Consider the following 14,062-nt stretch of genomic DNA (forward strand, 5'->3'; position numbering starts at 1 on the left):
TGTGGTCAAGAAAAGAAGGGACTACAAGTTGCAAGTGGAGTCGCATGGAGTCTTTGGAGTAGCAGCGGTGCTCATGGGATAAGCTCAAGTCCAATGTACATGGAAGTTTGACGCATGGACAAATTCAAGATGGTGGAGAATATTCGCCAAGGTGGAGTTTGTTGGAGTTGTGTCGAATATTGTGTACAAGGTAGGTTACAGTTGGACTTGTAGTTGTATTGTGTTTACATAGGATGTGGAGTCGTGTCCAAGTAGGACACTAGTATCCTAGGCCTCTCTTATCTAGCGGGGGTAGACACACGATGTAACCTATGCCAACATAATAGCACAGGCGCGCAAGGGGGAGCCGGCGGCATGTGCCGGCGTCCGGATGGCTGGTGTGCGGTATTGTGACGGTGTCACGGGGAGGAGCGCCCATAGTCAAGCCCCGGGGATGTAGCCACATCGGTGAACCTCGTTAACAAATCTCGGTGTCGTGCTCGTGTGATTGCTTGATCCTCGGATGATCGACGGTATGCCTCGGATTTATTCTAACAGTGTGTGGGCATTTGCCATCTCGCCCACACGCCTGTCTTCTCTTCCCCACCCAAGCTGTTAGTTGCCATGTGTTTTGCAGCGCACATGGCAATTGCCCCTAGTGTGCTTTATAAGCAGGTGGCAACTCTCTTTTTCACCCGAGTTGCCATGTGTTTTGCAGGGTCCACGGCAACTGCCTAGTGTGCACATAAGCAGATGGCAACTCTCTTTTACCGAGTTGCCATGTGTTTTTACATGGTACATGGCAACTGCCCTAACGTGCACGTAAGCAGATGGCAACTCTTCCTTTTTACATGGCAACTGCCCTAGCATGCTCGTGAGCACATGGCAACTCTCTCAACTGCCTAGTGTTAGTATGTGGCAACTCCTAAAGTTATGAAATCATGGCAACTACATTAGATCAGATCATACATGGCAACTGCAGTTGAGCAACCATGGCAACTGTAGTTGTCCGACATGGCAACCGTAGTTCAGTGACATGGCAACTGCAGTTAAACGAACATGGACGAGGGTCTGGACCATGGCAACTGCGGGCGCGCGGTGACCGTCACGCGTGGCGTGCGGAACCAGGAGGGTATGAGGCCTGACATACGGGCATGTGAGCGTTATCAACTTCACCCACACGCACGCGTGTGAAAGGGATCGGGAGGGGAAAAAAGAGGTGTGTGGGCATTACTTGTTTTGCCCACACGTAGGTGTGTGGGCTGTTCCTCTTATACACCACACAAAATGTGTGGGCGGGCTCCCTAATGCCCACACGTGTGACACTTATCGGCGTCCATTCTTTTACGGGTGTACATGAGTTTATTATAAGGAAGAAGAGGTATTCATGTGGGACACAACCTAAAGAGGAGTTCACGTGGGACACAACTTGTAAATGAGTTTTTTCATTGCACGGTGCCTGTATATGAGTTTGGTAAAAAAAAGGGAGTTCACGTGGGACAAAACGCAAGGACTTTCCGTGAGCTCATCCGATGGTTGTAGTTAATTACTAACATGAAGATTGGATGGACAACATATTATTAGTTGATGTTGGACGTGTCACATGGCTCTTTTAAGGGACATCCGGATCATATGCATTACGTATGTTTTCCTTTTATATTGACCGTAAATTCTATAATCCAACGTTGTAATTAATTTTAATGATGTGGATTAATGAGACGACTTGAAAGTTGCCTCCAATTAGTAAATATGAGATGAGATATAAGATAAGATAAGATATAAGATACAACATGCTACGGTTTTTCTTTTATGTTTGCCCAAACCACAAATAAATGTGAATTAAAATTTTGGAGAAACGTATATTTTTCAGAAATTTCCCATGCTAATTTAGTGCATGTACGGTAAATAATTTCAGATGTTCACACAGCGGAACTTTTCACTTGACGCTGTTGTCATTCAGTTGAGCATACTCTTTTCATGCTAAGTTTTCATTATTTTCACTATGATATCCAACATGTGCCCCTTCTTTCTTGAATCTTTCCATAGTAAATCTCGTTGCGATCCAGTGAAGTGTAGCAATAAATCATTACATCCACGGCAACTGTCTACTGCATGTTGGGTTGCATGGGTACTCGCAGTCAATCTCTTTCACTCTTTCGCTACATCCACATTGCCAATCTCCTACAGCCTCAGCAATTGTCTGAACAAAATAGTGAGAATGTAAGCAACACCGCGGTGAATCACATAATACAGAATCCTCACACTTTTTAGATGCGATTTTCGCCCTACCTTATCTCCAAGCCTAGGGGAGAATGGTGAATTCCAAGAGATGTCAGAGACCGTTTGGCAGTGAGTGAAGCATGAATCAATGAACAATCCCCATCCCTCTTTATCTTCGACAACCTTCAATGCATCCACCATCGCGTCCCTGAATCCTATCGATGCAGAAGCACATTATTTATTTGTTTCGAGCAACAAAGAAGGAAATATGAATGGATTGACTAGACAAGCTAACCGTTAAGGAATTCCATTTGCGTGGAATTGCAGTTCCGGATATTATGTTTGCAACACGACCACGAATTACCAGGAGCCAACGAATCCGGTATCAGAACATATCGTACCTATGGAAAAGAATCATGGATAAATCATTGAGAAACTTAAAAGAGAAGAAGAAGAAGAGGAAGAAAAGATTTCAAAATACCTGAAATGAATCGTATGCAGAGTTGAGAATAAACATTGGGCTGTGGATGCTCTTTATAAGCTCAGCGGGGAAGAAACACTAGGGGAAACAGAGTTACCACCGTAATATGATGACAGATGTAAGTGTGGGAATTAGAACGAGTTAGACAAGGGGAGCTACCTCTTTTGGCTTCTTTGTGGCAAGGCAGTCCTTGGGCAACACTTCTCTAATATTCTGCAATAAGTTTAGCAAAAACAATAGAGGGGAAAAGAACTCAATGCCATTTCGTACAAAGTGGCATCCATTACATGAAATTTTGCAATATTCTAGTCAGTGTTGGCACAAATTAACCACATGAAAAGAAAAACAGAGTTCTAAAAAGCTTGATCTAGTAGTCATATTTTACAGAAGTACACAAAGGATGAGGTGATCAGACGACAGCTAACCTGGAGCTGAACAACACCATCAAAGACAGACCAAAAGGTCCTTTCTCCAGATATATCCTTTCTGTATCAAACAAAAAGTGGTACTTCAGTAGTTCAGTTCACGTACCATGCTAGTGGATTACATTTACTACCAAGAGTCTTACACGTCAAGAAAAAACCCAGCATCGGCAAGGCATTTAACTGAAACCTCCTGAGGAAATTTTGCACTAAAATCATCGCAGTGTAGCATCGTGGCTAGACCACCAGCAGAGCAACCTGTAAGAAGAGACTGAAATGTGTAGAAAGATAAGTAATTTTTTTTCTTTTTCAGATTTTTCTTGTTCACATCTAATGTTTCGTCTAAAAACTATACGACGTATGACCTGGGTAGCATTGGCAAGTCCCCTTTCCATGACTTCATCAATAACTGCCTCATAGATGCGCAATCCTCTGAAGTGAAGTGTACTTCCATCCTGCATCCTCACCAACATAACATCACTTCAAGCAACCAAAATAGCGATATCGAAACAGGATTCAGAATAATCACCGGCGCTTGACCTTCCGCATCCCCAGAAAATGATCCCCCGTCGCAGTAGCGCACATACACTTTGTTCCAGTTGTAGAAATCTAATTGGAGATACACTAATATAAATTAGTGCAAGGACATATCAAAGAGGTAAAAATGAGACAAAAGCCTCACTTTATCCAACCAAACAGGAAGAGAGGCGATGTGAAATTATGAGCCATATGGAATGGAAGGGAGTGGTTTGTGGAGAGAAGCGTTGATGATTACCAGGATTCAATTGCTGATCGCTGCTGAGGATCCCAGCAAACAATATCGGTTTCATGAAGTTGGATGAACCGAGATCGGAATTGCTTCGGATGGAACAATCCTTGAGAGTGCTGCACCAGCCTCCTCCCTGGGTGTTTTTCAGTGGAAAAATATATATAGTTCAATCAACTAATTTCCCTGCCTTGAATCTACTTTGTACGTGAACAAAGGGAGTGAATATCAACATCATGTACAAGGGTATAAACAATACATGTGGTTACGCTTAGTTATGAACTAGAGGTTGGGACCGTCATTGCGGGCAGCTTGAGAGGAAGCTATGTACACCTCACCATCATGTCAAAATCTTAAAAAAAATATTCTCGCATCAGATGGACATCACAACCATCTTAAAAGAAAAAAAAGAAAAATGATAGAAAAAAACTTCTCTTGAAAAAAGTCTCCCTACCATTTAAAAAAACTCTAAAAAAAAAATTCTCACCGTGACCAACCAGCATGCGCCACATGGCGTAGCTGGTTGGCCACCATTCTAGCGCCTCTTAATGGGTTTAATAATATTGTAAGATGACGTCATCCTCGGTATGACTTTTTTGTTTTGCTGGTGGCTAAGGAAAGCATATATAGCAACGTATATAGAGAGTAGGAAAATGGGTGGGTGAGACTACCTACCTGTAGATGGATGAGCCAGTTGTTTGCGCCGGTGCCGGAGCCTCTCTGCAGGTGGTAGCCCGGCGGGGTCCCGTCCAAGCACACTGAACTCAAATTAATCCGAGATGAATGGACGGTAGAATCTAATATAGTGCGGCGACTGGAAGGCGGCGTACCTGCTCCCTTCTCCTGCGCACCGGCAAGGAGGGTCAGCGGGACCGTCTCCGGCGGCGGCGCGCAGAACATCATAGAAGGGTGAAGGCCGGCGGCGGAAGGCAGCAGCAGGAGCAGGACTGCCGCCGGGAGGCCCCATGCATGGCGGCAATCCCGCGCACGCCGGCGCTGCGCCGGGTCCGCGTGGAGGAGGAGCTGCTCGGCCTGGGCTGTCCCTGGCGCCATGGCAGTCAAGGGACAAGAGAATAAGAGAAGAATGGCCGCTGCTGCTTCTTCTTATGAAATATTGTTGCCCCATTCGTCGTTTTTTTCCCCGTCCCCCTTTGTAACTTGGCGGGCTGTTAGACAAATGCGCCAAATTTTCTTACATCCAAGATTAGATCAGCCAGATTGCAGCATCTACGTCATCCCCATTTACAAAAAGTACCTACAATTGCATTTCGTTCTTTTTTTTTTCTCCATTTTCCATTCTCAAGTTAGAGTGTTCACAACTGGATTTTTTTTAAAGGCAGTCCCTCCCGGTTCGCCCCCGCAGGCGACGGGAGGGAACCTTAGCCGCCTCCCAACGCCCCTCCTCCCGCTCCTCCCTTGCCTGCCGCCGCCAGAGGGCGTGACTGGGCGAAGCTCGGCCAGCAGCGGCGGCAGAGGGCTCTTTTGCCCCCTTGCGCGTGGATCCAATGCGGGCCGGGTTTGACGGGGCAAGGGCGTCGTGATGCGGAGGGTCGCGGCGGCGCGATCCGGCTTCCTAGCGGCTAAGTAGGAAGGCGGGTGACGCGGATGAGGCCTTCGTGGTGTGGCGTGCTGGATCTTGGCGGCGGCGGCGATCTGGCCCTGATCAAGCACCGCGCGGGCTGTGGACGGCGACGGCGGTCGGCTGGTGCTGCCTTGTGGGCAATAGTGGCCGACGGGGATGGTGGATCGGGGCTGCAGTGGCGGTCCTCAGTGTTCTGGCAGCTGTGTGCGTCTACTCGGCGAGGCACCACGCGGTTCCAGTCAGCTACTGGGTTGGGATGGCGCGACTGCCGATGAAAATCACGTCGACTTCAGTCTTGATGGACGATGGCGGCGTCATCGTCGTTGCAGGCAACTTCATCTCCCTCGGGCTGCTCCGGGGGGAAACCCTAGATCTAGGTCTTCCCGGATCGGACAATGATGGCATCTTCGATGTCATTCTCCCTCCTTGGGGCATCGTTTTGAAGCAAGTGCTGACTGGAAGGGCTCAGAGGCGGAGTGGGGTTTCATCTTCCGCATCGATGACGGTGGATCTCGGCGGCGTGGCTCAGTGGAGTCTCGGCTTCCGATGCGAGTTGCGGACTCGCGCAAGAGGATGACGCTATCTGGCTTGACGGTGGCGTCGACGACAGGCCTGGCAAGGTTGATGCGCTAGTTCATGTTATGAAGATGGATAGGTGGAAGATGGCGGTGGTCGCATCTGAGAGTGCGCCGGACCGGTGGGTGTCCCAGACCCGGCATTGTGGCTTGGTTGGGGCCTTTGGCTTTAGATAATACACATTGGTGCAAAGTCTGGCACCCCTTCGTTAAGTGGATAGGATTAGCGTCAGGTATTGCTGAGATGGTGGCTTCAGCCTTACTGATGTATTGCTTTATAAGGTCTTTATAAATAATTAATAAAATGGCTGTATGCATCGTCCAGATGCAGAGGTGGTCATCCTCCTTTAAAAAAACAACGGGAACCGGCGACGTTGTCGAGTACCCGCCGGTTTGCTAAGTGCATAATGTCTGACATATGGTAAAGGATAATGAAATCGAATGCGAAAAAACCCTTGGCAAAAGCCTAACAATCTCGGTAAAGACGTGCTTTGCTAAGTGTTGCCTGCACGGATTGAGATCCAGTGACTTGTTGTGGACAAGTCATCGGTGAATAGTACAGTGATTGGCCCCCTTCTCCAGACCGTCCGATCAAGGACGGATGAATCTGCATGAACAGTACTCGATCTACAGTGATCCGGTCTACAGGAAGGTCGTACACAGTACCCGGTCCACAGTGTTCGTCTACTGTGTCCACTGCATTGTTTCTGCTACAATAGTTAATCTAGGCTGTCCATCCTTCATCCAATGGTTGGCTGGCCGCCAGTCACGCCGTGACGGTTAGTCATTGGATCTATGTCCTGCCTGTACAACAGCAAAGACGTGCTTTGCCGCGTGTTCAGCTTTGCCGAGTTGGCATTCGTGGCAAACATTTTCTTTTTCTTTTTCTTTTTCTTCTTCTTTCTTTTCTTTTGTATATTGTTTGTTTCAAAAAATTTCCTTTTCTGCTATGTTCTTTTCCACGTTGATTTTTTTTTTTTGCTTTCTTTCCCTCTCTCTATTTTACTTTATAGGCATTTAATGAATATAATTCAAATTTAAACTACAAGTGCATTAAAAAAATTGGTAAAATTAGGTTCAGAAATCATGTTTGTACTTTTAATCTACGTTTGCGCCTTTTCCAAGAAAGTAAAAGGAATTCCAAATATCCAGGTGTCAAGACTCGACCTCAAACATGAAGGTCATTATTTTTTTATTCCAAAAAGTGCATTGAAAGTCAGAGAAAACATGAAATTTAGTATGATGTCATTATATCACCCAATAGTCTATGGTGTTGCAAAAAAAAAAATGTGATGTACACCACCGCCTAGAAAGCTGCTCCCCGGCGCCATGACCGTCAAGGACAAGATGGTAAGCTGCTGCTTCTTGTAAAATAAGTATAAATATTGTTGCTCCGTTCCTCGTGTCCTCATTTCCTCATATTCCCTGTAAAATATTGCTGCTCGGCTGTTGCCGCCATGGCCGGCCGTCGCCGGCAAGAGAAATATATGGTTTGATTTCGGCTGCTATCGCTGCTTCTTGTAAAATATTGTTGCGGGTCAGGTCATGTGTCCTCTGCGCGTCGAGATCCACAACAATATTTCTTGAACGTTCGTCAGCTAACAATATTCTTGCATGATCTTGCATGATGGATACTCCTTCCGTTCCAAATTACTCGTCGCTGAAATGGATGTATCTATAACTAAAATACATCTAGATACATTTCTAAACGGATAGCACCATTTCGTGAGACAAGTAATTCGAAACGGAGGGAGTATATATCAAAAATTCAAGATCATATATACCAGACGGATAGCACCATCCCTATTTCTAAAAGGAGTACCTAATTGACAATATCTTCTGTTTTCTTCCCTCCTTTTTATATTCTCAGCCTACAATGTCAGGGAATTCTCCTTTCTGTTTCTCGAGACGAGAGCTATCTATGAATTGAAATTTGAAGCGGCCTTTGGTAAACTAAGAAAAACAACTCCGCTCCTTCTTTTCGAAACTCCACATGCCGGTTTGAAGCTTTAACTATGAATACAACAACAAAGCCTTTGAGTCTCAAACAAGTTGGTATAGGCTAGAGTTGAAACCTATAAGATCTCGAAACCAAGTCATAGTTATGGCACATGGGCATCATTTGGCGCTTTAGCTATAAATAACTCCAGTTTTAATCCTCATTCAATGAACATTTTCATTGGGTGCACCGTCATTTGCAGACCTTGATCTTTAATAACGGGGAGATCAAAGTCATGACAAATGTCAGCAGCAAAACTAACTGAAACAGGGTGTAGCCAAGTCTACACCAGAAGTTTTAGCTCGAATATCCTCATGATTATTGTCTTCATTCATGATGAGTATTATTTTCACTTTAATGGCCAGTACAATATGATGATTGCTGCCTCCCCCCTCCCCTTTTCTCGAACCTTTACTTAGTAGATCTCGACACGGTCGAATGCAGTAACATCCCGTGGAGGCGGCAAACTGTTGCATGTTGGGTTGCACTGATACTTGCAGTCAATCTCTTTGGCTCCTTGGCTCCTTCCAGAGTGCCAGTCTCCAACAGCTTCTGCAATGGTCTGCTCCAGAAAGATGGCGACCAAAATATATCAATACAACAAGAACATGGTGCACCAAAGATAACACGGGTACGCAATGTGATTTGGTATTCAGTTTTTTTTTAAACTCCATGCCTTATTTTCAAGCTTCGGGGAGGTTGGTGAATGCCAAGAGACGCCGGAGAGCGATTGGCAGTGCGTGAAGCATGAATCGATGAACATGCCCCAGTCCTCCTTGTCTTCGACGACCTTCAAGTCATTGACCATCTTATTCCTCAGTCCTATCGATGGAGAAGAACAACAATTTAGTGTTTCACGAAACCGGAAAATCATTTGTGCTGAAGGTGGGAGGAAAAGAAGAAATGGATTAACAGGCTAAGCCAACCATCGAGGACTTCAACTTGTGTAGAATTGCAGTTTCGGATATTTTCCTTGCAACTCAACCATGATTTGTCAGGAGCAGATGAATCAGGTACAAGAACATTTCGTATCTGGCAAAGAATCATCGACAAGACAGTGAGAATTCTAACACAGTCATGTGGATATAAAAACAAGAAGTAAATATTGAAAATTACCTGCCATGAATCATAACTAGGGTTGAGAATAAACATGGGGGTGCGGATGCTCTTAATAAGCTCTGCCGGGAAGAAGCACTAGGAGAAACATTATTTCAGCTAACGAACTTACTGACATAATTTGATGACAGGCCAATGTGTGGGAAGCAAATCAAATTATACAGTGCAAACTACCTCGGTTGGCTCCTTGTTGGCAAGGCAGTCCTTGGGCAACACTTTTCTAACATTCTGAAATAAATTTAGCAAAAAATGAACCAAAAGATCTCAATAGCATTTCGTACCAAATAGCATCAATCCCTAGAATAAAAAATTGTTGCACAAGACTATCCACATGAGAAAACAGAGTTTTACGAAAGCTTGTTCTTGTAGAGAAGTACAACAAGAATTAGAAGACGGCCAGAAAGTTTCAAGAATGTTCGGCAGCTAACCTGGAGGTGAATGACTATCGTACAGAGACCAAAGGGACCTTTTTCCGGATATATCCTTTCTGCCAGAAAAAGTTGGTACTTTAGTTCAGGTGCAATGCTAGTGCATTACTCTTTTTTTTCAAGAGCCCTACTCATCAAGGAAAAACCCAGCATCCGCAAAGCATTTAACTGAAACCTCCTGCGGAAATCTTGCACGAAAATCATCGCAATGCAGCATCATGGATAGAGCACCAGCAGAACAGCCTGTAAAGAGGGCCTGAAATGTGTAGAAACATGAGTTTTTTTCCCATTTCCGCCGCTAAGCTTATATTAACCCAAGAAATTAAGTATCTTTTTTCCATGAGTTCGTCGATAGCTGCTTCAAAGATACGCAATCCTCTAAAGTATAGCGTGGTTCCATCCTACATAAGTACAAACAGAACATTACTTCGAGCAACCAAAACAGCGATACACATCAGACAGAGGTTCAGAAAAAAAATCACCTGTGCTTGAGCTTCCGCGTCCCCAGAAAACGACGCCCCATCGCAGTACCGCACGTAGACTTTGTTCCAGTTGTAGAAATCTGTCAACACGCCGACCAAAATTAGCGCAAGGACATGGAAAGAGATGGAACAAATAAGGAGGCCAACCGAGGATTCTGTAGTTACCAGGATTCTGTAGCTGATCGCCGCCGAGGATCCCATTGCCCATGAACCGTATCGGTTTCATGAAGTTGGATGAACCTTTGGTGGACAGTCTGCTGTCCGAACATTCCTTGACTGTGCTGCACCAGCCTCCTCCCTTGAATGGTCGTTTTTATTTGGGAAAACATGCATGAATGTCAATTAATCAACTATTTGCCCTGCCTTGAGTCCACTTGCTAAATAAAGACCGCCTTTTTGATAGAAAAGAAAAAGGTGATACAGGGAGGCATGTGCTTGATGGCAACAGAAGTTAGGAGCCGGGTCTCTCTTTTGTCAAAGCAGATTTTGGTTATGAAATTTTGTTGTAATATACTATATTTTTGGTGGCGGCTAATTAGATTTGCCTAACTCATGAAAATGGAAAAAACAGCGCAATATTATTATAGCATAATGGATGGATGGTACGGTAGGTACCTCTAGATGGACGAGCCAGCGGTCGGCGCCGTCACCGGAGCCCCTCTGCAGGTGGTAACCAGGCGGTGTTCCGTCCACGCACACTGAAACCAGACCAAATAAACTCCAGATGAATGGCTGGAAGGAAGAAAGCTATATATACAGTATAGTGTACCTGCACCCTTCTCCTTCGCGCCGGAGAGAAGGGTGAGCGCGACGCGCTCCTGCGGCAGTGGCGCGCGGAACAGCCTAGGACGGAGAGGGCCAGCGGCGGCGAGCAGCATCACCGGCAGCAGGGCAGAGACGGCGAGCCCCCGTACCTGTCGACGGCGGCGCTGCTCCTGGGGGAGGAGCTGCTCGGTGGCGGCGGCCATGGCCATGAGGGAGGGATCAATGCTCTGCTCTGGCGGATTTGAGCTTCGTTCCTCCTCTCATGGTGTACACCAGCCTTGCCGCTTTAAGTAAGCAGCTAGCAAGCTAGCTCAACAGTCTGCCACTGATGACTGATGTGACCTGATACCAGTAATGAGCAATGCATGACATTGGACCCAAGATAAGATTAGCACAATGGATGACAACTCCCTCGAAAGGGGATTCAATTATTCTCAGATCTCACCAGTCCGTGGCTACAAACGGAACAGCAGCACACAACGTGTAGCACACTACACTACTTACTGATAAAGGATGCCAGCCAAAAGCTTATATAGAAAGGGCATCTCATCTCATCTCACACAGCCTGGATTTCTCTTATTTATGTACACCAACCGTATCTATCTACACCTCCTCCGGGGTCCGGGGGTCCCAGGCCACCGTCGGCACTCATGACGCCTCGGCGGCGGGGAAACACGTCCGCGCCGCGGCGATCTCGCGTGGGAAGCCGCCTCCGCACTTGGGCTCCTGACTGTCGAAGGCGCTGTAGTCCAGCACCTCGGCCTCCTCCACTTCCCCTAAGCCTAGTTCTTCAGGCGAAGACGGCCTGAGGAGAAAATGTCTGTCAGCGTACGACGATTTCACACGCGTGATTCCTGAAGCGTGGAACCGAAGGTGGTAAAACGAAATGCTTGTGGTCTTACCCGGGCACGTCGAGAGCAAGCGGGTTGTGGGCGGCGTCGTGGAGGCCGCCGCTCTTCTTGCTGTTCCCACGCGACTTCCTCTTCTTCTGCTTCTGTTTCTGCTTGCCCTTGTCCTTCTTCCTGGACCTGGAGCGCTGTTGGTGGCCCTTCACCGTGTGGTCGACAGAGGTGACCGGGGGGTCGTACACATCTGGGGCCCAATTAACGTGGCGGACTCCAGTTGGCGATGTTTCACCACTTCTCTCACGGCCTCCTTTCATAGCGGAGACGAGAAGCCTTGACGTCGACTAGACAGAAAATAGGAAGGGGATGTGTATAAATGATCCGAAGCAAGGCAAAGATAAAGTGCATTTTCCTTGATTACAGTATCATCATATTGTGAAAGCCTAGCTTAAATGTACAACTACAGCAAATGGGAACAGAACTGAACTCAGCGCAGTTTCATGATCAACTTAACATAACAAGTTTAAGCTTAGCTCATTCAAATTCACACCACAGATTGATGAGCCTACAGCCTACACAGCCGGACACAATAACTCAATAGGCACAACAAATCATATAATTGGCCTGGGAACTGAAAAGTAAATGGCATGGTCACATCAAACAAGAGAACTTTGGAAATCCAAATGCAGACAGGTGAAACATGTTTCACAACAAGAACACGGCTGAGAGGCTAGTAATACACCACAACATATTATTGCTGCCTTTTGAAGTTGCTAAACATTTTTCACCTAGGAAAACCAATGTCAGGATATTATAGCAAGAATACCCCTCTTCCTGGTGCCATTCATAATTTCCATTTAGGATGTGGCTACACCAGACCTGACGCACCCCTTTTCCATTCATAGAGATACTTCCTCTAACAGAGTATGCTAAAAGCATCATGGGCGTAGCTGAAGCAAACAAAGCATGGTTTAAAATGTTGAACTCACCGGAAAGGACGACGAACGCTCATAAGTTGAAGATTCCTTTGGTTCAATGTGATTGGAGATTGCATGGGAGCTCCCATCACCTCCTTTGCCTCTCTTTATTCCTGAGCTGGGAGAACCTGAAGTATCCACTTCAGTCTCCAAAGAACCAACATCCCTGCCTTGTTTATGAGTTCCTTTCTGGCTATGATGGAGTTCCACACATGAACGTGGAGCCTGCCCCGCTGGAGGAAGTGCCTCCTCTAGCAGAGCTATGTCATCCTTGCAGACAGAAGACATACCGTGACCCTCCATGGGTAATTTTTCAGAATCAGAAGCCAAATCACCCATAAAGTCACTTGTCACTGCAAGAAAGTAGTTTGATATTAGTGGTATGCATGGAAACTACAGGGTCATCAATCGATAAAATCAATGGTTATCTATCATCATAGTGTGACTGTGGACAGAGATATTATTTTCCTGTGTATGAAATACATTCGAGGTTTCCCGGAAAAATAAAAATACATTCGAGGTGTCATAAGAAGCAGAGGGGCCGGTCAAGTTTTCAACTAACTTGTCATTTGCCAAGCAAGGTTGACCTCATAACCAAAAGAAGTTAAGATGAATTCTCATATTTGTTGAACAAATTAAGTACATCACATCAAGGACAAACAGAAAGACATTAGCAACCATGCTCCACTGTCTCAAATCAAATACCAAAAACAAGAATGCAAACTAAATAACATCAATCTGTAAAGTTTATGGTTATCACCAAAGTGTGACTGTGGACGGACATACATTTTTCTTGTGGTTACAACATTTGAGGGGTCAGAAGAAGCGATGAGAAGTGCCAGCGACAGGCCAGATTACCGGCCAACTTGTAGTTTGCCAAGCAAGGTTTACTTCATAGTGAAACGAGTTTTGCATGATGAATCACATCAGTTGAACAGATCAAGTACATAGCAACCATGTTCCACTAATTCAAACACCAAAGACAACAAATGCCATATCAGCGGATAAAAAAAAATCTGTGAAATGCCAGTAGCAACCCACTCTATTCTTGCTAAACTCTGTCCAGTGATGATCTATCCTGCTGCGCACAAGAGTTTACTTACTAGCCCTTTATTAACTCCCCAATCCCCCAATCGTGGCCGGCTCATTCTGTGCGATCTTACTAGAAACAAACAGGGCAGGATCGCTCACCCTGTGGCGGCGCAGATCGGTACGGCGTGATCCCTGGTTGTAAAGTACCTGAGCTGCTGAGAAGCAATCGGCGATCAGCGGAGCCCACGGAGTAAGCAGATCCGGTCCGCGGTTGAGCGAGATCGGTCCGAGTTGTCGAGAAATGCCGGGGGAGGGGCGAGTGAGGGAGAGGGGTTAGATGGGTGAGGCAGCGCGTAGGTGAGGGGAGGGAGTTAGGAGAGGTGGGAGTGCCAA

At 46.0% G+C, this 14,062-nt stretch overlaps 2 protein-coding genes and 1 pseudogene across 3 annotated transcripts; all 3 read right to left on the reverse strand.

The window, feature by feature from the left end:
- Window positions 1-2,065: 2,065 nt before the first annotated feature.
- On the reverse strand, window positions 2,066-4,921 carry LOC119279005 (pectin acetylesterase 5-like). Its single transcript, XM_037560415.1, has 10 exons — window positions 4,699-4,921; window positions 3,632-3,711; window positions 3,468-3,557; window positions 3,249-3,373; window positions 3,106-3,166; window positions 2,840-2,893; window positions 2,681-2,758; window positions 2,495-2,600; window positions 2,269-2,414; window positions 2,066-2,179 (listed from the first exon to the last, which is right to left on the reverse strand). Exons 1-10 carry the CDS (start codon window positions 4,919-4,921, stop codon window positions 2,066-2,068), a joined length of 1,077 nt encoding a protein of 358 aa, XP_037416312.1.
- A 3,058-nt stretch (window positions 4,922-7,979) lies between these two features.
- Window positions 7,980-11,058, reverse strand: LOC119279007 (annotated as a pseudogene).
- A 147-nt stretch (window positions 11,059-11,205) lies between these two features.
- Window positions 11,206-14,056, reverse strand: LOC119279006. 2 transcript variants are annotated; one of them, XM_037560417.1, is made up of 4 exons: window positions 13,877-14,056; window positions 12,650-12,990; window positions 11,718-12,004; window positions 11,206-11,620 (listed from the first exon to the last, which is right to left on the reverse strand). In XM_037560417.1, exons 2-4 carry the CDS (start codon window positions 12,974-12,976, stop codon window positions 11,464-11,466), a joined length of 771 nt encoding a protein of 256 aa, XP_037416314.1. In that variant the 5' UTR covers window positions 12,977-12,990; window positions 13,877-14,056; the 3' UTR covers window positions 11,206-11,463. The 2 variants fall into 2 exon arrangements, with proteins under 2 accessions (XP_037416314.1, XP_037416313.1); XM_037560416.1 differs by having other exon boundaries at window positions 11,213-11,620; window positions 13,829-14,056.
- Window positions 14,057-14,062: the final 6 nt, after the last annotated feature.

The sequence above is a fragment of the Triticum dicoccoides genome, chromosome 3B (genome assembly GCF_002162155.2).
Source record: "Triticum dicoccoides isolate Atlit2015 ecotype Zavitan chromosome 3B, WEW_v2.0, whole genome shotgun sequence".
In the NCBI taxonomy this organism is placed as follows: Eukaryota; Viridiplantae; Streptophyta; class Magnoliopsida; order Poales; family Poaceae; genus Triticum; species Triticum dicoccoides.